At 44.5% G+C, this 23,167-nt stretch overlaps 1 protein-coding gene across 1 annotated transcript in view; it reads right to left on the reverse strand.

Moving 5' to 3' along the window:
* Positions 1 to 23,167, reverse strand: part of NUP88 (nucleoporin 88) — a 249,669-nt gene that overhangs the window by 200,728 nt on the left and 25,774 nt on the right. The window contains exons 2-4 of the mRNA XM_069226670.1: positions 20,999 to 21,168; positions 12,385 to 12,510; positions 12,051 to 12,137 (exon numbers count right to left, since the gene is read on the reverse strand). Coding sequence (XP_069082771.1) covers positions 12,051 to 12,137; positions 12,385 to 12,510; positions 20,999 to 21,168 — 383 coding nt within the window. The remainder of the gene's footprint in view (positions 1 to 12,050; positions 12,138 to 12,384; positions 12,511 to 20,998; positions 21,169 to 23,167) is intronic.

The raw sequence follows: 23,167 nt of genomic DNA on the forward strand, positions 1-23,167 counted from the left end.
ACCTTCTTGAGGTGTTTTAAGGTCGGGGAGACTTGGCGCTCAGGCAGCAGCTCGTCTGTGGATGGGATGCGTTGCCCTGGCATTTGTGATCCCAATCGGGTCTCCTCTCTGACTGAATCAAGGGTTCCCCAGTTGTGCCGGCGAGGATAATGTCAACCCAATTGGTGAAGTATTCTAAATCTTGATTATTTAGTGCATGTATACATGCTCTGCTGATGCGCTGCGCATTTCTTTTTAAGTCTTGACCAATTGATATATGCATTTATCTCTGTATATACCCATGTTCTGCTGCATTTGAGTTATATGTTTATCATCATATTTGTACAACTTTTATTTGATATTTCGGAAGTGACTTAATAAATTAATTATTTAGACTAATAGTGCTGAATTCTTTTGGCATCGTGTCCTCTTAGTTTAAGTGAGAGCAATACAATGCCATAGCAGGAGAGGTGTGGTTTCAATCACATCTTGTAAGAAATAGGTGCCCAGTTCGCTGTGGATACTATCTGGTGTTAATTGGGGAACAGCTAAGAGTTTTCTAGGGAACATATTTTCCTGAACAGAATCATGCAGTCTTGGATACTTTCATTTACTTTAAATATCACAAAAGAACTTCAGGCGTCTTAACCCTACATGAGTAACTAGAACACAGCCAATAACATAATTAATCCACCAATTCAGTGTTTTTTTAAGGTTGTGTGGCTACTTTCTAAGTAGTAAAGTGAAATACAACAGCAAGGTTCAAAAGATATTGTACCCATACCCTGAGCCCAATAATAGTACAATGCATATTTTTCCTCATTTCATTTGAGAGTGGCAAAAACACTTAATGCACTTCCTTCTTCCCTGCCAAGACTCATGGATGAAGAGTGAAGCATTTTACTGGCTTTACCAACCATAGTAAATCTTAGTTTCTCAATGGATGCACAAACCCATTCATTTTCAAGCTGAATTGGGTGTCATAATGCCACAACAAGCCTTTAAATGCCCTTTCTGAGAGGTTCAGCAGCCTATGGGTAATACAGATAAAATGTGTATTTTAACTTTTTTCACATTGCTTTTAATCATCACTGCTACCTCATGTACTTTAATTGGGAGAGTCCAGAGTCTTAAAAGACACAAAAGGTGATGGAAGGAATACATGTAGCAAGTCTAACCACTAGCAATCGGTTGCGGTAGCATTCCAATCCATTGTTGTTTTGACCACCTCAGTTTGGACCCATGTAAGAAAGTGCCTCTTGACATGGTTACCCTTCCCTTTTTGTCAGTATCTGATGCAAATTCGACTGAAAGTGCACTGGGTTCCTCTTAACCAGGTCACCAGTGTCAGATCTCTTTCCCTAAACTGTACAATTGTTCCCCCAATTGTCAAATCCTTTAGCACCCTCTAAGTCCCTAGTAAATGGTACCCTGGTACCTACGGCTGAGGTGCCTAAGAGGGTCCCCTAAGGGTTGCAGCATGAATTGTGCCACTCTTAGGGACCCAGGACCAAGCACATGACAGGCTGCCATTGCAGGCGGAGTGTGTGCGGACAGAAATGAAAACTCAACGTCACACATCCGTGCATGCAATACATGCAAGTCACCGCTACAGCAGGCCTGACTGCCCTAAGGCAACGTGCATTATATTATATGTGAGGGCATATCTTCAAGAGCAGATATGTCCCTGCTACGTCTTTGTCAATTCTCAGTTTCAGCAAGTGGCCAGGGAAGCCATTTTAAATGCATGTGCTGGAAACTGGTCAATACGAGTAGAGAGATAGGGATGTTTGGTATCAAACATCTCGTATTGATAAGCCCACACTGATTCCAGTGATTGATTTATCAATATATGCTTTCAGAGGACACCTTAGAGGTTCCCCCTAAAAACCTACCAGCCTCTGGTGTGCTTGCTGACTGGTTTCTGCATGCGCGCCACTCGAGACACGGTTCTGGCCCGCTAGGGTGAGAGCCTTCTGCTCTCAGGAGACCGAGAACGAAAGCCTGTCTGATGTAACAGCACCTCCCACAGGATGGCCTGCTGATTAGCCTTCTTAAGACGGCAAGCCTCAAAGGGCGTACGCCGTTGAAATGAAAATTTAGGCTCCACCTCACAGGAGAGGAAGCCGACCCCCTTGTCCAGAGTGCACTTGCCTTCCTAAGACGGCATATGCCTCAAAAGGGCTGATGCCGTTGAAATGCAAATTTAGGCTTCACCTCACAGGAGAGGAAGCCGACCCCCTTGTCCACCGCGCACTGGCACCTAGGCAGGCAGGCAGGAAAATTAGCTGGTTCGGGTAGACGTGCCCCCTCAGACTAGTACCACCCCAAGGTGGGCTAAGCCGAGGTGAACATGATTTTTCAGAGGTAGCCATCTTTGAGATGGCATAACTGGTAACTCTGGGTCAGGATTATGCCCACTTCCAACAGGAAGTAGTCATATAGGTGCCGTAGCAAGGGTCAGTAGTCCATTGGCCCACTCCTAACCCCCCCCCCCCTAAATTCAGTATTTAGGGGAGTCCCTCACAGCAGAGATCCTAATGACCTAAGACCAAGGACCCTGAAGAGCTGCAAAAACAGAAGAGGAGAAAATAAGCAGCTGACCTGGTACCAACCAAACCCTCCTCTCCCCTGCCCCCCAGCAGGTCTGCAACCCTCCACGAAAATCTGCACCAAAGTCGACTCATCCTGCAGCTGTGTCTCCAAAAACCTGGGAGGACTGCCTGTCTTCAAAAAAGACTCAGGACCTCCCATGAACAATGGACCTGTTCTCCAGCAAACTCCAAAGAAAGGAATCTGAAGCCTCTGGAACCACCAAAACCCAACACCTGAGGTCACCACCGCACCATCTCTGACCCAAGTTGAAGTGGATCATCAGTGTCAACAAGGTTCCCCAGCCCTCCAGAGCCTGAGTCCATCGTGGTTTCACTCCTCCTGGACTCCCCAACAACGCCTGCAGCTTCTGCATGCAGCCCCCTTCTTCTGCAACTGCTTCGGTAAGGAAAAACTACACCTAAAGACATCTCGCCAACCGGCGCCCCTAAGCTGTAGAGAAGAAGACCTGTGACAGAGCATTGTTAGGCCCGAGTGCTGCTGTTGGTTTAGCCCGACTGGCTTCTTGGTCAGAGCCTGCAGCCTCTATTTGCAGTGACCGATCTCCCTTGAAACGCATTGGGCACACAATGCTGTTTTGCGCCCTGTGCCCGGCTGCTGCTGGTGCTGGCTTGGACCTTAGCCACTACTCACCTTAACTCCTAGAGTCTGGTCTTGTAAGTGGCTGTACTCTACCCATTTGTAGAACTTGTTTTTCCTCCCACAGGATAACAGTGCAGAACTCACTTTTTAAAGTGGAAAGAATTCCTATTTAAAAACGTACTTACCTGAACGATTTTTCCCTCCCTGATGCCTAGACATATATAAAGGTACTTGCTATTTTTATAAATTGGTGTGGATCTCCTTTTTGAGTCGTGTATCTCATTTATTGGCTATTGTGTGTATTGTGGATTTTTTGTACTTCTCTGTGTTAAGACCAATGCTGCCCAACCACACTACCTCCAAATGGAGCACTTTGGGATTGCATAGTAAGCCCCTGTCCACTCAGTGGCGATACCCTGGACCCTTTATGAGGTACTGACATACCACATGAAGGGCCAGCTTCCTACAAACAAGCATTATGCAAATTAGTATCAACCCTGCTCCTATAGGAACAGGTCCTCCTTGAATGTGAAGACAACCAACCCAAGAGCAGTTTTGACTTGATTGGTGCTCTTCAGTTAGGTTTACACCTTTCAGTAGCTGCTTCTTAGCCAGTGAGCAACAGATTCTAATGCAAAGGACTATCTGCCTCAACAGCTTTCCCTTTCTTTGCTCTAGAGAATCCCACAAAAAAGTTGATTGGCCATTTTAGGATCCTTGGTACGGTCAATGTCAAAAGTTTTTTGTATAATCTTTATTTTATTCGTTTTGAATACAAACAGCATACAATGTAACAGCGTAATTAGACAGTACCATGAAATAGTTTTGCCACACATGGAGAGGCAAAGCGCCAAGACACCCAAGCCTTGAGGATTATGTTGTAACAGATATGTCCTCCTAAGTTTCAAAGCGGTCACCTGGAATGAAGCAAATTCTCCACACAGCGGCTAAATCTTCTAGCCAAGCCAGTCCTCTCACTACCCCACCAAAGGCCTATGCTCCTTTGGTCATCGCCATTGTTGCACAGATAGCATCCCGTGTCGCCCCTCACCCCTCCGCTTCTGCAAGAGAATTGGAGCTGGAGTAGTCCTCATCAGTAACTCTTGAGTAGTTGTCCCAAGGCCAAATTTTCAGTGGTCGCCCCCCCTCGTCGGTGCATAACAGCATATGTTGTTCCTCCGCTGCCCCCCCATTTCCATCAAATCCTTTATCCATGGCTGTAGGAGGAGACTCCAAGTTCCCATCGACCCAATAGCCACCCTTTCGCTTTGCTAACAGCAGAGCCAACTGGGCCATCTTATATAGTATCTTCCAAACCTTAGGTCTAGCTATTACCCCCAATAAACATGTTTTTGGAGAGTGTGTGAGAGTCAGCCCAGTACCAGCCATTATTGTAGGGAACACTTCCTTCCTAAAGGCCTGAACCCCACCACACGCCCAGGCCAAATACAGAAACGTGCCCCACCTCGGGCCTCCCTGGGCGGATTCAGTTTATTATGTGTGGCGTCATGTATGTACAATGCTATTAATTAAAATGCATTAATTGAAACCTATTATTGCATGAGATGGTGCGCACCAGTTCCGAGGGCTGCCCCCATTCTTCATCAGAAATACCCTTCCCTGTGTCTCTTCCACGCGTCCGCACAACACACTGTGGGTGGCTTGTCGCATCCAAGTTCTTTGTAGAACAACAAAATCAGAGGATGCCCTTCTCCCCCATATACTGAGTCCCCCCCCCCCCCACCAATACTTGTGAAGCATCTGGACCCTACGGGAAATCACACCATACCTCCTGTGCCACCTTTTCCATTTGGCATATTTCAAAAATTGCCCTTGCCCTAGTCGAAACATCTCCAGTGCCTCTTGAAAGGAGATAACACGTTCACCTGGATAAATGTTCTTTACTGTAATACAACCATCCTCTCACCATAGCTCCATGGTCATATATTCCTCGATGGTCCTGAAAGGTGCTAGGTCCCATAACTTCAAGTCCCTATCGAAGGGTGCTCGTTGAATAATCTTCTTAACCACCAATATAGAGGCCGTGACTTTCACCAGGTGCGGGATCGGATGTCCTGACCTGCCCCCCTGCATCAAAATTTATGGCAATGTCTCCCCACCCAGCATGCCCTGAAAAAGTCTCTCCTCCCACCTGATTGAGTCAGTCATCCATTTGGCAGCATGTTGTAACTGTGCTGCATAATAGAGCTGTAGGTCGGGAACTGGCAGCCCTCCATCTTCTACATTTTTTTTTTTTTTTTTTTTTTTTTAAGTGTTGCGAGGGAGACTCTGCTACGTCGTTCCGCCCAATTCAACGAGACCAGGTGTCCATCCAGCTTACGAAAGAAGCTGGGAGCAAGTGCGAATAGTGTGTTCTGGACAAGATGGAAACAACGAAGAAGAAACATTTTGACAATCACAGTAACAGAAAGTCTACTCTAAAAAGCACCAGAGCTCACCAGGCCTTTAACCACTCTCTCTATATTAAGACAGTTTTGAGCCTCCTCTGTATGAGTAATCCATATGCCCAGGCATCGAAAACCCTCCAACTCCCATCTCAGCCCCACCTCCAGCAGTTGCTCCACCCAATCTTGAGGCCTGAGAAATTACCAAACATGGTCAGCAGCGGCATCAGCACTGGCACGATTCCTCCAGAGACCTAAGATAAATCAGTGCATTATCTGCATATAGTGAGACCACAAGGGATTGTGTCCCTATTTGTATACCATATTGGTTCATATCAATGCGTTGCAAGAGGCTCAATCGCCAGGGCAAATAGGAGTGGCGACAGGGGACATCCTTGTGTCGTACCCTTGTCCATGCAGAGAGCTGGCCCCCTACTTGAATGCAAATAGTGGAATCTGTGTAAAGGAGGCGCACCCATGCACAAAACAGGGGCCCAAAGTTCATACTGCGTAAGACTGTCCACAAGTAATTTCACTCCAGCGTCAAATGCCTTTTCCAAATCTAGTGACAGGAAGCCAAAATCCTGGGCAGCCTCTGAGGTCTCATGTAGAACATGTGCGACATGCCGCAGAATAAGGGCAGTGCTGCGTGCCGGTATAAATCCACATTGATCCTCATGGACCAGGTCTCTAATCACTCCCCTCAATCTGGTTGCCAGGACCTTACAAAGGATTTTAACATCCAAATTTAACATAGTTAGGGGTCTGTAAGCTGAGGGATCTGTTGCATCCCTCTCACCCCCCCTCCCCCCACCCTGGTTTTAACATAAGACATACTATCCCTTCGCACGTTGAGTCCAGCAGTGTTCCCTTGTCCCTCGCCTCCAGGAATACCACTAGAAACTTGGACAGGAGTGAGGCCTTAAAAGTCTGATAGAATTCCACCGGGAACCCATCTCCTCCTGACGCTTTAGCTTTGTTCATCGCTTTATTGGCCTCTTCTAGCTCTTCCAGTGATATAGGCTTCTCCAGTCCCTGTTGCTGTCCGGAACTCAGCTGGGGAAGACATGCCCCTCTCACAAAATGATCGAGGTCCTGTTCCAAACCGGGAGGACACGTTCTATATACCGCCCTGAAGTGCTCAGCAGAGATAGCAGAACCTTATCTTTAATAGAGACCTCCCCCACTGGTATTTCTGATATATAAAATGGAAGCAGGCTCGGTCTCCCTCTGAAGTATCCAAGCCAGGAGGCGTACCGACTAATCCCTCTCCCTCTGCAACTTCTAACAATAGGTCCTCAAAGTCATCCTATCAAGCCTATCTTGGAGCTCATTTATGTCCCTGTGTGCCTTTAAAAATTCCCTGTGCGTGCTGCCAGAGCGTGTCTCCTCCCCCTGTAGATATGCCAGTTTATTCTCTAGTGTCTTAAGTTCTGCCTCTAGTTGGCGTCTCGCTCTGCATGTTGTACCCATGCACGTTCCTCGAATGACTGCCTTCAAGGCCTCCCATTCCACCGCTCTGAATGTCCAAAGTTAAAGCTTTTTTGGGGTTCAACTGATGCAGCCTCTCTGCCTCCTTTGAGGAGAGGTGGAGCAACAAATACTGGTAGTGATCAATTTCCCAATGTAGAAAGAAGTCATAACTCCTTTGTAAGAAGAAAACCTGAGTCCTTAGCACCAGTTTGTCTACAAAAAAGGGTGACATAGGGCTGCTGTAAAGAAAGTGCCTACAGTTCACTCATGCAATGAGCCTACAATCACTAGGAGGCCAGGAGGTGCAGGCAGCAATTATACATGGGCTTAAAAGGAGGAATATTGAGACCCAGTTAAGGGCCCATTGTGGCATCATAAACAGTCTGGGGGGGAAATGTGTACGTTAAACATTTATTTACCCTCATCACAACAGGCAATTTAAACAAGGACGGTTTGACCAGCAGACTAAGATGGCCAAAAGGGCTAACAACCTTCTCAATTGTCCACTGCCTTGCTGTGCAAAAGACAAAATAAACAAAAGTACATCTGATAACTTCACATATATGGAGTCAGTGTCATGGTAGCCATAAAAGGTTACAAACTTGTCCCAGCAGCCAGCATTGATGGATTTCATGGAGCAGTGCCTGGCGGCGGTGCGGAAAGTCACCAATTCAGCTGGTAAATCAAACCAGTCAATTGCAGACACTGATTTCCACACACAAAGGTGTAAGTTGTGGAGATTTTAGTGAAAGCCTCTGTCCTGCTGATGAGGCAGGAGGCCCTCACAAACTGGTAGGCTGATCAGAGAGCAGATTATCATTCTCAGGAGTCCCTGGCCCAATCTCAGGACACAAAGATAACTTGAGCCTGGTCATTCTTGATTTCTTCAGAACTCGGGGCAGGAAGGTTAGTGGCAGGAAGGCGTATAGAAGCCCCTTGTTACATTCTACACACAATACATCTCCTAACAAGTGCTGTATAAACTCCAACAAGTAAGACTGTGATTACTGCGGGTGAAGAGATTTAGCCAGTGTTCTCTCTCCCCACTCATCAACTATGCCCTGCGCTACCTATGGATGAATGCACATCTGCTGAGCTTTGGCAATCAGAAACCCTGGCAGCTGCCGGGTGACCAGAAATATGTCCTCACGCTCCAGACACCTCCAGAGATGCATAGCATCTTTGCACACGATCCAGAGCCCCTCACCACTCTGCTGGTTTCAGTACGACATTGTAGTGGAGTGGTCCATAACAAGCTGCACCAGCCTCCCCTCCTCCATCCATCACCACTGTTTGCTCAGGGTGGGTGCAGAGTGTGACCAGGACCAGTGAAGATTCTGGACCATATCCTTCAAGACCTCTGTAGAAAGGACTGGGCTGTCTGAATCATCACTGGCTGGAAAGGCTGCCCCTTTCTATGGGACAGTTTCCTTGCAAAGGCCCCAAGGACCGTGCTGTAGCTCGGCTATCTTTAAAGCATTCCAAAGTGGAGGCTGCCTTCTTTCCAAAGAGGTGAGACCTATCAAAGGGAATATCCATTAGTGACACCTGGACATTGCAGGACAATCTAGTTAATCTCAACCAAGCATATCTACAAAGACCAACACTGGTACAGATCGCCCTGCAAAATGCAGTCCATGGTATCCAAGACTGTGTGGACGGCATACTTAGCTGCCTGTGCACATCATGGATAGTCTGAGCCAAAGATGACCAAAGGTCCTCTGAGATAGCCAGCAAGCTCTCAATGGCCATGGCCCAAAGAGCAGGTGTATAGCAGCCAAAGAGAAATACTGCATTTAGGGACATCAGTGACAGGCTCACAGAAAAACAAATGTGTGCAAAAGCATCAATACATCTGGATTCTCAATCTGTGGGACTGGTTGAAAATGAATCGGGATTCAACTTACTAGTTGAGATCTATACATTGGGTAGGATGCTTTGTATGAAAACCCAGTTCACCAGGTGCCAGCCTAGGTCTGCTGGCTAACAGGAAGGCAAGACCCTGATAACCTGATTTCCAACAGGTAGCAATCAGAGTATCTGTGACAGCATCATAAGGATGCTGCCGGCCTAGGCTACAAAATTGCTGTCAAAACATTTGTTTTAGACTCGGAGGGAAGATGTAATTCTAGAACTTTGGTTGCCCTACGAATACCCATTGTAAATGAGGCACTTATGTTGGTCACTCACGTAGCGAGTCAAGCTTTGTCTCAGGGATGGTATCAAGCCCACTGGCTTTCTCTAAATCAGGGTGCAAGGCATCATCAGTAAAATGAGAAGAGAGCAAGACATCCCCCTCACCATCATCAATATTCGGAAGTGCATCATGTTCTGGCACAGGATCAGAGTCAGAACCAAAAAGAAAATAGAGCTTCTTGGCAGCTGCAAAGTGGCAAAGCCACTGGGTTAGAGCAGGCTGTATGATAACTGGTAGCACTTTGTAATTTTGTAGCACAACATCGGTCAGGTTTGAAGAGATGTCGATTCAGAGGCCCCACATGGGCATCAGTATTGTATCATCAACTGGAACTCGGGAGTGTGGACCCAAACAGACCCCACGGTGGAAAGATGTCACTGGGGAGGGACCTGCTAGAGATAACCAGACTAGAGGCCCCTGCAGTTCCAAAGGACCCAGAGGTGCACCTTAAGGAGTCAGAAGCACACTGAATATCAGCAGCATGGCTTTTAGTTGGCATCGGTCTTTTGTGAGGTCAACAATGGCTCTAGGAACTCAGGGTACATCAAGACGAACTGGGAAATTGGTTGCATGGCTGGAGACCTAAAGGGATTATGACTTACATCTTGAACTCCCTTGCGGGATTGGGTCAAGTAGCACTTCCCTTTTCATGCTTGTGCTCGGACTCAGACTTATCCTTATCCTAAGATTTTCAGCGGGAAGTAGAATGGTTGTGGCAACGGTCCAGTGACCTGGCCTGAGACTCTGGAGGGGCAGGGGTGCATGTATGAAGACTGTGACAAATTATTGTGTTCAGCAACATTTAACTTTGTCTTTCAGTCTCCAATTCCCTTTGGGTGCATTATGGCGCATTTATCGCACAGTTGAGTCAGGTCTGGAGGCCAGGCGCCAAAGGGACACTTTGTGCAGGGCCATGACCAACATCTGCTTCCAGCAGTTTCAGCATAGCTTGAATGATGTCATTTTCAGTAGGGATATCTTTCAATATCAGACCGTGTAGAGTTGTTTTAGGTGTCATCGAAAGGCTGACAAAGTGGGAGTGGAGCTCCAGATCCACTTCGGAAGGCACAGAAAGAAAGGAAGTGATGTCAGCGTGGATGTATGGTGCCAGAGGGAGGTAGCACTTCTGTAAAATTCTCCGGACCCAGTCTAGCATCTTGATGAGAATGTTCTAGAGTGAGGAATCTGCAGTTGGAAGTATCCCTCAGAAATTTAACAGCTATGGAACATATCATTAACTGGCCCTAGAGAAGGATTTGAAAACACTTGCCAATGTCAAAACGTCTCTCAATGGGTCAACAAGTACAGAATTGTGTTATGTATGTTAATGCTTTCAAACAAGCATTGGGCATTAGTAATATGTACCAACAAGCAATGCCTATGCCAGGTGATGCATGGGAGTCAACTGACTTTTCATTGTATTTACCAAACACTTGAAACATTTGATAGTGGTTATTATTTTTTCAAATTAATGCACTACGAGGTTATACTGCTGCTGAGTTTTAGCATAATATTTTTGTTACAGCTGTGTAAAACAAAACAAAAAAGAGGTTGCGCGATAATGGGATACAATTTGTTTCAAAGCATGGAAAAAGCTGACTGACAATGTTGTTATGTAATGTCCCCAGTCAAACGGACTCAGTGAAGGAATCAACAGAATCTTAAAAAATATATATATATATTTAGACAGCATTAAGAAGGGATGGTGTGGCATTTAATGAGACTAAATGTGGAGTTACCATATCACTCTCATGACACAACAGTGGTAACTCAGTTTAGGCAACAGTGGAAAAAAGAGACATCAGTAAATAGCTGGTTATTTGAGACTACTGGTGTTCAACGCCAACACGTTGAAACAGATGGAAGAAGGTTGAGTACAAACAGGTAAAGTCCGAATATTACCATCAAAAACGTTTAGTGTCAAAGGTGTTAGTATTTCGGTAGGTGACTGGGTTATGATAAAAAAAGGCAAGGCTAAATTGAAGTACAGGGGGTCTGAACTGGTGCTTATCGTGGCCAGATGTGCTGGGTTACTGGAGAATGGTAATTTGTGGGACACATGTTCAATTGTTAAGATCGAAATGGTAAAACAAATTATTTTTAGGCATTGCTTGTATTGACAATTTGGTTACGGGTGAACCTCTTGGAACACAACAAAGATAATCCATTGGTAATGGTGGTTTATCTGCAAGGACGTTTGACTTAATTCATAGGAATCTATGTCAGACAGGGTACCTGAGATAAAGATGATGAGACAAGCATTTCTTCTAACATCCATCCTGACAGCCATTTGAGCAGCAGTGAGCAGTGAAAAGCTGTCTAAAGCTGCGGAGCATTTCTGGGATGATGTACTGTAATAGCTTTATTTGTTCTAGTTGAAAAAAAATGTGAAGTATTCTTCTGTTTTCATTTTTTTATGTGTTCTAGTTTTGTGGCAGCATTGTTAGGAGCTTCATTATGTACATTGTCTCAAAGTGCACTTTTGTTGTTCTTGTCTCATGCCTTGCCTTCACTATTGTCACAGACAGCCAGGTCTGATTCAAGAGGACATTGTGACAACTGAATGAGGAGCTTTATTTTTCTCAAAATACATTTTTACATTTTTCTAGCAATGCCCGATTTAAAAAGTCTATTTCTAGTCAGCTGTTGCCAGTTACTATTACAAAGCAATGCTACCAAGGAAAATGTACTCAAATATAGGTGCCGTGACATTTAACTAACATCATCACTTACACCAGCTTACAAACCATTTGGTATAAGTTTTTTTTCCTATGAAGTATTAAAACAGTCATAGCACTTACGCTTTTGGAAGTGCAGTATTCTCCTCCTCGGGTTCTGAAAGGGTGAGAACTTTCAAAGGAGTGAGGGGGTCCTTTAGGCTGTATACCCTTGACAAAACAATGCATAAACAAAAACATTATGAACGAAACAGTGGTTCAAGAGTCATAAAGTGGCTAATCACAGCATTTGGGCAATAAGCAAATTATAAAGGCAGGGGTACATAACACCAACACTGTATTGTTCACATTTAAAAAACAGAGATGAAGCGAATGTACAGTGTGTGGGAAGAATAGACTGGAGATGTACATAAAAAGCACTAAGAGAAGACAAACAGTTTCCAGAATTAATTGTTACCTTATTGAATTATCTGATGTTAGCATAACTAAATGAGGCTCCAGAGACTCACAAGGATACCAAGCCGCATGTTTTAAAGTGAGCGAAGTCGAGCTGGTGAACAGTCGTTCAGCTACAGAAATGGTCCTTGAACCAAAAGGAAAAACATATCAGTCATTTATAATCTAGTTGGCAAAAGTCACTCCGTCCACTAAACAAAAACAATTAATCAATTTCTCTGGCTTATCAATTGAAGATGAAGCCCTTCCTCATACAGCAAAGCATTGAATACATTTTAACATGATTTTGGTTCCAATTCAATGAAGTAATGAGAATCACTATTCAAGACTCTTTAATCACCACAGACTGAACAGGTCTACCTGCACTTGAAATGCTCCATGTGCTTCAATCCCAGTCTAGCAACCAAGCAAAGCTTCTGTAGTGAGTGGATAGAATTCACACAAATGGTAGATTTTTCTGTGTGGCTTGACTTTTGTTGCTAGTTAAGATCTTATAACTGGCAGAAATGGCAAATAAGGCCTCCTGCCCCGAGACCACATTTGGCACATTTCATTTAGCAAGTAACCATGGGTGCAGCTGATCTGACAAAATATGAAGAAGGAAGATCAACTTCTTGCTCTCCTAGATGCAAGAGATGGGTTTGGACAGTCTAAATACAAGTTTGTTTCTTAGATTTCTTGACGCACTAACAAGGAAAACATCTCCATAACCACAGATGTGTCATACCAGAAATGTGGGGAATGGCCAGTTATGACTGCCTACTGATAACGAATTCTAAAATGACAGAAAATTGTTGGGAGCGAAAGTGTAAAACGAGCATTGTTTGCATTTCAGACAATAACTCAAATGGAGCTTTCAACATGGCAGATTTTCAGCTTCCCATTCGAAATGTGTCAAGCAATGTTGCAGAGGGTCACTGATGTAGAGCCCTAAGGTTAGCTATTGGTATATAAAATAATACAGTTCAGGAATCCAGCCTGATACAAATGTTGCATTCAGCTTCTTTTCTCTAGCTGCGGGCCTTCGGGCTTGGGGAAGTGATAAAAACACTTTCGATAGAGCAACATGTGTCCAAAGATCCTGCTTTAATACAGAATAGGGTGGCTTCAATTGGAGACAGAGTACGGGGCTTTAGGCATTTGCTGGCTGGAGCTGCTTAGTACTGGAGCTGGGTGGACTGGGGTGGAGGCTTTCAGTGGATGCCCTTCCTTTTCCAACACAGAGAATACAGGGGATCAGTACTGAAAGTCGAGCAGAAATATTTACAGTATTTAACAGGCAAATTACGAAAGGTCATTTTTAGGTCAAGCGTAGAACCTCTTGTATACTTTTAAGTATACTTCTTCTGTGGGCTTCCAGTTATTTATTTTGTTAGTTTCAGTGCCATTTTAAAATCCTTGCTTGCTAGTGGTCAGTTATGCATCTTTGTCCCTTCTTCTGAGTGGGAGCAGGGACCAACAACTGTATAATTATGCTTTGCCCTGTTTATCTGGTCTGTAGGGGACTTTTTTGGTTTCTTTGTTTCCTGCTCCTGTCCAGGGAGGCTTCCCTTTTCATTTGCAGAACATTCTTCTCCTGAGCTTAGCTGTAAAGAAGGCTATAAATCAGGTTATCTTGGTCACATTTGGTCTTTGTGAGATATGTGCGCCCTCTCTCAGCTGCCTGGCTCCCACCCTTCCTTGGCTTGGATTTTCTTTACCAAGCGTGCCTCCCTGTGTGCTAGAGCGGAGGATTGCTTGTAATTGCTTATAGTCTAGACGCCCAGCTCTACCAGGGCTCCGCAATCCTTAGAGACAGTGCCCACTTCGGCTCCATACTAGGATACCACTCGCAGCTCCATCAGTGCACCTCAGTTCACACACTCCAAGCTCTCAGTCGTGCCAGTGCCAGGAACCCCACAGATGCGGTCTTCCAGAGCACCTCAGTTCTTGCAGTCAGTTCACTCTGCTGCTCCACTACTGGGGCCTCGGGCACAGCTACATCAGTGCACCTTAGTTCTACCCCAGCAAGATCACTTCCTTTCCTATACTGGGACCCCGCTCACATACAGTTCCATTACAGCAGCTAAGTTCTAATATTCAGTCCACAGCAAAGCCAATACTGGACCCAAAAGAGCACAGCTCAGCCAGTGCACCACTGTTGATGTGAACTACCATAGCTCTGCCAGAATACATTAATTCTAACACTCAGTGCACATTTCTTCTTAGTACTAAGGCTCACACACGCCCTTCAGGACTCTTGCTTTTGTGGTTCAAAGACAATGCCACTCGCATACTGGACCCTATTCGCAGCTTCACCAGGGCACCTCCAGGCTAACACTCTGCAACAGTGGCATGCCAATACTAGGTTCCACACACAGCTCCATTAAGATACCTCACTTCTGACCTTGTGTGCCCATTACTATTCTAGTACTGCAGACCACATGCAACTGTCAGTGCACCTCAGCCCTATCCTGCAGCGCCCCATTATTCCAATACCAGGAATTACACAGCACTCTATTTTTCGTTCCTCACCTTGCTGCCTTTCTGTTATCCCAGCACTGTGCTGGGACACAGCTCTGTCTATACCCCAAATCCTGATATGAATCACCCCAGTATTGCTCTATTGGGGTTCACATACACTCTGCTAATGCACCTCCTGCTGTTCTGCAATGACCTCTGCAGTTCCACACTCTGACGTCTGTTTGAGGACGGGGTGAGCCAATTAAATCTATTCTTAGCTGCCATCTTTATTTGGAAGGGTCTGTTTCACCTATCTCATTCAGTTCTTTCCTTTCCTGTGTTTACTCGCAATGTTTTCTTTCTCCTTCACTTTTTTCTTTCCAGCTCTTAAAATCCACATGTTAACAGTTTTGTTCTTTCTTTCAACTGTTTATTTCTACTCCTCTCCCTTTTCCCCCCCCCCCCTCTTCCTCTTGCTACCTCCTCTTTCAAACTCACAGAAACCTGGTTATTTCTTTCCTGGTTTCGTTCTTTCACTATTTGTTTCTCTTCCCCTCATTCTTTATTTTTGGTTTGCTCTTCCCTTTGACCCAGTATGTGTCCTTTCACTTTCTTTTTTTTTTAGGTCTTTCTTCCTTCCTCTGGTGTTTTTCTCATCTTTATCGGTCAATTCACGTCTGTATGTGGAAGCCACAAGTTACTTGTTGGAACCCGGAGTGTTAAAGTGGTTTTCCCATTCTGTGTCTGTGGGAAATGTGTCGGTACATACATGTCCTGGTACATTTACTGCTTGTTTCGCTCATCATCTCTTTTTTTCTCCATTGTTCATTTTTATCTTTTTCACACTTCTTTCATTATTTTTCCTTTTTATCTTTTGTTCGTTAGCTTCCTTCCCTTTTTTTGTCTTACAGGTTTGCTCTATTTCTTCTCTTTGTTGTGTTTTCATTTTCTCGTTCTTTCTTTCCCATCTTTCTTTTATTTCTATGTGATCCCTTCTCTTTCTTCCTTGTGTATGTTGTATTCCTTTTGCTTTACTTTTTCTGCCTCATCTTTCTCTCTGGAGACCATTATCAATAGAGCAACAGGTGTAGGTGCACCGGGGCCCAGAGACCTATGGACCACACTCAACTCTAATTACTGCTGTATTTTCCTACCATAGTTGCAGTCAACAGTTTTCCTTTTTTACTCCAGGACCCATGAAACAATTACTACGCCACTTGTGCTCTCCATCTTCACTCCGGACTACCTCTTTCCTTTCACGCTCCAATCCGTCCCAAATGATATTTTTGTTATGGTGTTTTGAGCATTACAGTCAAATGTCAAAAGTTTATTTCTGATAAAGGTTTTTATGATAATGTATATGTTTTAAGATAGAGGAAGAAGTTAAATGCTGGGTCACTGGAATTATATGGCATGAAAAGACTAAATTGAGGCAGGGTTGGCCAATTTATGCGACAATAAAAGTCTAGTTATAAATTTACAATGGCAATAGGTGTAACTCACGAAAATGCGAGACCTATTGCATTGCAAATGCTTGTTCTACTTTCTGAGCAAATCTGATTTACAGAGCAACAGCGCTTACAAACTAACACGGTGCGGAACCCATTTTCATTGTTTAAACCTAGGTGTGGCCATTCAAAATATTTTAAAGGTCATCATCCATCGATAAAGAGAACAACGAAAGAGTGCAATTCAAACCCACCATTTGACTGGAGACATAATATAATATATAGTTTCAAGGATCCATTTGTGTGTGGACATCTGCTGACAGATTTGGAAAACTTTAAAAGACCAGAATGGTAACTCCTATGCAAAAGGGGCATTCAAAGTATGCAGCAAAACTGTGCCATAATCCTTGAAGCACAGCAATGCTGTAGGAAGTTGGTTCTGTATGCACTATTTCAAAGTAAGGAATAGTATGCACAGAGTCCAAGGGTTCCCCTTAGAGGTAAGATAGTGGCAAAAAGAGATAATACTAATGCTCTATTTTGTGGTAGTGTGGTCGAGCAGTAGGCTTATCAAAGGAGTAGTGTTAAGCATTTGTTGTACATACACACAGGCAATAAATGAGGAACACACACTCAGAGCCAATTCCAGGCCAATACATTTTTGTATAGAAAAATATATTTTCTTAGTTTATTTTAAGAACCACAGGTTCAAATTCTACATGTAATACTTTGCATGAAAGGTATTGCAGGTAAGTACTTTAGGAACGTTGAATAATCACAATAGCATATATACTTTTCAAATAAAACACATATAGCTATTTTAAAACTAGACAGTGCAATTTTCACAGTTCCTAGGGGAGGTAAGTAATTGTTAGTTCTTGCAGGTAAGTAAACCACCTACGGGGTTCAAGTTTGGGTCCAAGGTAGCCCACCGTTGGGGGTTCAGAGCAACCCCAAAGTTACCACACCAGCAGCTCAGGGCCGGTCAAGTGCAGAGTTCAAAGTGGTGCCCAAAACACATAGGCTTCAATGGAGAAGGGGGTGCCCCGGTTACAGTCTGCCAGCAGGTAAGTACCCGCGTCTTCGGAGGGCAGACCAGGGGGGTTTTGTAGGGCACCGGGGGGGGACACAAGTCAGCACAGAAAGTACACCCTCAGCAGCACGGGGGCGGCCGGGTGCAGTGTGCAAACACGCGCCGGGTTTTCAATAGGTTTCAATGGGAGACCAAGGGGTCTCTTCAGCGGTGCAGGCAGGCAAGGGGGGGGGGGGGGGGGGGCTCCTCGGGGTAGCCACCACCTGGGCAAGGGAGAGGGCCTCCTGGGGGTCACTCCTGCTCTGGAGTTCCGATCCTTCAGGTCCTGGGGGCTGCGGGTGCAGGGTCTTTTCCAGGCGTCGGGATCTGAGAGTCAGGCAGTCGCGGACAGGGGGAGCCTCGGGATTCCCTCTGCAGGCGTCGCTGTGGGGGCTCAGGGGGGGGACAACTTTGGTTACTCACAGTCTTGGAGTCGCCGGGGGGTCCTCCCTGTAGTGTTGTTTCTCCACCAGTCGAGTCGGGGTCGCCGGGTGCAGAGTTGCAAGTCTCACGCTTCTGGTGGGAATTGCAGGGGTCTTTAAAGTTGCTCCTTTGGAAACAAAGTTGCAGTCTTGAGTGAACAGGGCCGCTGTTCTCTGGAGTTTCTTGGTCCTTTTAGAGCAGGGCAGTCCTCTGAGGATTCAGAGGTCGCTGGTCCTGGGGAAAGCGTCGCTGGAGCAGTTTTCTTCCGAAGGGGGGAGACAGGCCAGTAGGGCTGGGGCCAAAGCAGTTGGTGTCTCCGTCTTCTCTGCAGGGTTTTTCAGCTCAGCAGTCCTCTTCTTCTTAGGTTGCAGGAATCTAATTTCCTAGGTTCTGGGGAGCCCCTAAATACAGAATTTAGGGGTGTGTTAAGGTCAGGGAGGGCAGTAGCTAATGGCTACTAGCCCCGAGGGTGGCTACACCCTCTTTGTGCCTCCTTCCAACATTCACATTTCTATCCCTATTGGGGGAATCCTCCATCTGCAAGATGGAGGATTCCTAAAAGTCAGTCACTTCAGCTCAGGTTGCCTTAGGGGCTGTCCTGACTGGTCAGTGACTCCTCCTTGTTTTTCTCATTATCTCCTCCGGCCTTGCTGCCAAAAGTGGGGCTGTGGCCGGAGGGGGCGGGCAACTCCACTAGCTGGAATGCCCTGTGGTGCTGGAACAAAGGGGGTGAGCCTTTGAGGCTCACTGCCAGGTGTTACAGCTCCTGCCTGGGGGAGGTGATAGCATCTCCACCCAGTGCAGGCTTTGTTACTAGCCACAGAGTGACAAAGGCATTCTCCCCATGTGGCCAGCAACATGTCTCGAGTGTGGCAGGCTGCTAAAACCAGTCAGCCTACACAGGTAGTTGGTTAAGGTTTCAGGGGGCACCTCTAAGGTGCCCTCTGGGGTGTATTTTACAATAAAATGTACACTGGCATCAGTGTGCATTTATTGTACTGAGAAGTTTGATACCAAACTTCCCAGTTTTCAGTGTAGGCATTATGGTGCTGTGGAGTTCGTGTTTGACAGACTCCCAGACCATATACTCTTATGGCTACCCTGCACTTACAATGTCTAAGGTTTGGCTTAGACACTGTAGGGGCACAGTACTCATGCACTGGTGCCCTCACCTATGGTATAGTGCACCCTGCCTTAGGGCTGTAAGGCCTGCTAGAGGGGTGAATTATCTATACTGCATAGGCAGTGTGAGGTTGGCATGGCACCCTGAGGGGAGTGCCATGTCGACTTACTCGTTTTGTCCTCACCAGCACACACAAGCTGGTAAGCAGTGTGTCTGTGCTGAGTGAGGGGTCCCCAGGGTGGCATAAGATATACTGCAGCCCTTAGAGACCTTCCCTGGCATCAGGGCCCTTGGTACCAGGGGTACCAGTTACAAGGGACTTACCTGGATGCCAGGGTGTGCCAATTGTGAAAACAAAAGTACAGGTTAGGGAAAGAACACTGGTGCTGGGGCCTGGTTAGCAGGCCTCAGCACACTTTCAATTCAAAACATAGCATCAGCAAAGGCAAAAAGTCAGGGGGTAACCATGCCAAGGAGGCATTTCCTTACAAATGCACACACAAATGACACGTCTTGCATAATTTATACAAACTATTATTTAAAAAGAACCATCTTCCTTCAAAGGAACTAGGATTATTTGTAGCTAACAAGGAAGCAAAAGATAACCATGTTACAACAGTGACCTCTGTAGACAAAGCATGCCTGCATGCAGTCCAATAACATTTCAGACGTTCATTCAGATTTCACATAACAAGTGCACATGTAACTCAATTCCTGTTTAACACCAAAGAGAGGAGGAGGCATTGTTCAAATGAACCAATGACAGAGACCAGAAAGCTTTATTAGAATTAGGATGTGAAATGTGTTTGCTGCCGAAGGATTTGACTATGCACAAAGGTAGCATAGTAATGAGATATTTATATCTGGCACTACTGAAAGAATAAAAGTTTTTGTTTTAAACCATGACTTTTAGGTGGCTGTGATAATGTTGAGAATGATTCAAAGGCTGTGCCGGGCCTGGAATCTGCTTAGACTGGGAAATGGCTGATTTGCATCTGCGCTATAGTTAGGAGAAAAGCTAGCTTGTTTTTCTCAGAAGCAAGATGTATCTGTTTATAAATATGGGGTTGGATGAAAACCTAAATAAAAACAATTACGTCTGGGCTTTTAAGATTTGATGGTGTCTAAAAATAAAAAAATGGTTGTTTTTTCTTTCTTTAGTGAATAAATTAAGGGCTTATTGAAAGTAACAGATTTTCAAATTATGGTAGTTCAGAAATTTTCATTAAAGACTGTTGCCAATGCAATTGAACATGGACTCGTCATTATACTGGACAGCAGTGCGACAATGTGATCCTTCTTATGAAATGAGCGTAAATTTGCTTAGACCATAGTACTGCAAAACTTTCATTTAAGTACAGATCATATTCTTAGGATGAGCCCATAAGCCTGTCACTTGGCAGTGCATCTAACAACCCCTTAGCACAATATAACCTCAAGTTACTTAGCCTCATTTCCTAAAGCACATCACAGATAAAAACATACAACTCATTATAAACATGAAATAGATGATGCATGTACCACAAATTTAAGAAACATTTTAATTTTTGATACAGGGCAGCTATACATATGTGTCATAAAATGGTTCTTCGTGTTCGTCTCTGCTAAATTTCTTGAGGGCAAATGCCTTAACACAAAACATTTCCAGAACTCTGATGTACATTTAAAAAAAAAAAAAAAAAAAAACAGTTCACAAATTAGCATTTTATAACAAATGTGTGGTTATTGATTTTGTCCTTCCAGCTACTTTCAAGTTTCTAAATGTACTCTTTTGTAACACCCAACCTGTTGAAATTAAATTAAAGGAATATACTGTTATTTTGGTATTTTTTGAGGGTACAGCCTGCTAGTAGTGCGGCATCAACACTCCTAGGTCAGTAAGAGTAGAGCATGGATGCAAGTTAGAAGCCTTTGATTTGCTCTTAACTTTAGAGGCTAGTTTCATCAGATACAGTTGAATCATGGATAAGGTTTCCGTGTCTTTGCTGTTCCACTCCTAATCACTATGTATATCAATAATGTATTTCTGTCCTATGTAACCTTAATGTGTTTATTTTGTGTTTTCCTAGATTAGGCTGTCTAAAGCGTGCATAAGGTAAACACTTACCGGCAATTAACAGTCTTTTCACCTCCTTGAAATTCAGAACTCTTCCCCCAACGCTTTGGTACTTCTAGTACCATAACCCCTTTGGTTCCGATGAGCGCCACATGGTGCTGAAGAGGACTGACCAGAACATGGTGGACTTCAAACAGCGGTGCGTTTATGCACTGTAGAGTCTGAAAACATGAAATGATGCAAGTCTCAACAGGGGTCAAAAATCGATAATAAGCAAACACTCCTGGGTTATCAAATGATCTGTGATAAATAGTTTTCTGGGTAATAAATGAATTTAACCACTAGCTATGGTAACTTGATACAAAGTAAGAGCACTATCGTGCCAGGACACATTCCTGAAGTAATTGCTTCTGCTTAAGAGAATCAACAGGAGGGGGCATAAATGACAAAAAAAGTGCCTTGAAATGGCAGAATAGGCCTTTCCAACCTTAAAACAAGCAAATATTAATCCCACTATGTTCACTCAGCCTCGCCTAGTGTGTCACAAGCCAGTGAGCGTGTGTGTCACACTACAGAAGGGATTATCCCTATCAACTGCCATAAGATCATGATTACTAATCATGTTAATGTGCTAATGTAACCTCTTAGCCAGTGTGCCTTCAACATGAGAGGGGGTTAAAAAAAAGTGCATTTCCCATGTTAATTCCCATAGGAGTTTTGAACACTACTACAGCCCGAACCGCTGGATGGAATTACATCAAATTCAGGAGAAAGCTAGATATTGTTCAGCAGATTTGCTTTTTGTTATTCGGTGTAAATTCCTTCAGTAATTGTTAAAAAATGAAAGGAAATCCAAATGTGTATATCTAGGGCTGCATATCTTTCGCAATAATCCCAGTGAATTTGCGAATACATGTGCAAATACTAATGCCGTGATTGGCTGGCCGCAACCTGAACAGAGAATTGAGGCCACCATTTTAGTTGATTGGAACAGTCCCTGGGGCTCAAATGTAATGGCAGAAAGTAGCATAAAGGGTCAGGTTGGATGTTACCTGACCCCATGACTGTAATGTAAGGGTCTTTGAGGGACCTCAGTTGGGTACAATAGGTCGAGAAAAGGTTTTTCCCCTCAAGCACAATATTTGCAAAGTTGTTGCGACCATCAGAGCAGCCCCATGTAATGTTGAGACGAATTCGCAAATAATGCCAACATTTAAAAAAATGCACTCAGACTTATGCAACCACTCACACACCCATTCAGACTCACGCCCACTCCATCGCCCAACTCAGACCCTCACGCACCCACTCAGGACCCTTGTGCACCCACTCGCAGACCCACTCAAAGAGTCATGCACCCACTCACACATCCACTCAGAGACACATGCCCCACAGACAGACCCACTCAGAGACCACTGCACCCACTGACAGATTCACTCAGAGACTTAAGCATGCAGGGTTAGGTTGTTAAAGGGGGTTGGCGGCCTGGCCGCAGGCCAGGTAATGCGGCCAACCCCCACTTCACACAGCTGAAAGTCGTGCACGCTGGTGGTTGCATTAATGTATAGTAATTAAAATTACTGAATAGTAAAAAAAAATAAAAACATAGAAATTCACTGGAAAAAAAAAAAAAGGTTACAGGGATGTTAGTTAGGAAATAGATTTATTTTTAAACCATAGAAATTCACGTAAAAAAACAACAAAGGTTATAGGGACATTATAGCTAGGATCTGAATTTACTCGCACAAAACCACAGAAATTCAGCACTTCTAGTTATGGTTAGCTCAAATAACTAACTTGTGCCCTACGGTAACTATAACTCGCGCCCTTACCATTTACTGCATATTACCTCACCCATAACGTCTTTGATAACATCATTGATAATATCAATGTAACATTTGCAGTAAAGTAACTTAGCAGAAAACTGTGCATGGCAGGGGCACAAGTTATAGTTACCTTAGAGCACAAGTTATAGTTACTTGAGCTAACCATAACTATAACTGTTGAACTGCTATGGTTTTGTGCGACTAAATTCTGATTCTAACTGTAACATCCCTGTAACCTTTGGTTACTTAAGTGAATATATATGGATACATAGTGAACCATTTTAGACAGTAGGTTACTTATTTTCCAGCAGCCCCATTGCCCAGCAATGTAACCCCGCCCCTTTTCCGGTCACATAAGGTATGAGCCGAATGTAAACAATTCTGTTCCACTAGCAAT

Source organism: Pleurodeles waltl, chromosome 3_2, assembly GCF_031143425.1.
Source record: "Pleurodeles waltl isolate 20211129_DDA chromosome 3_2, aPleWal1.hap1.20221129, whole genome shotgun sequence".
Lineage (NCBI taxonomy): Eukaryota > Metazoa > Chordata > Amphibia > Caudata > Salamandridae > Pleurodeles > Pleurodeles waltl.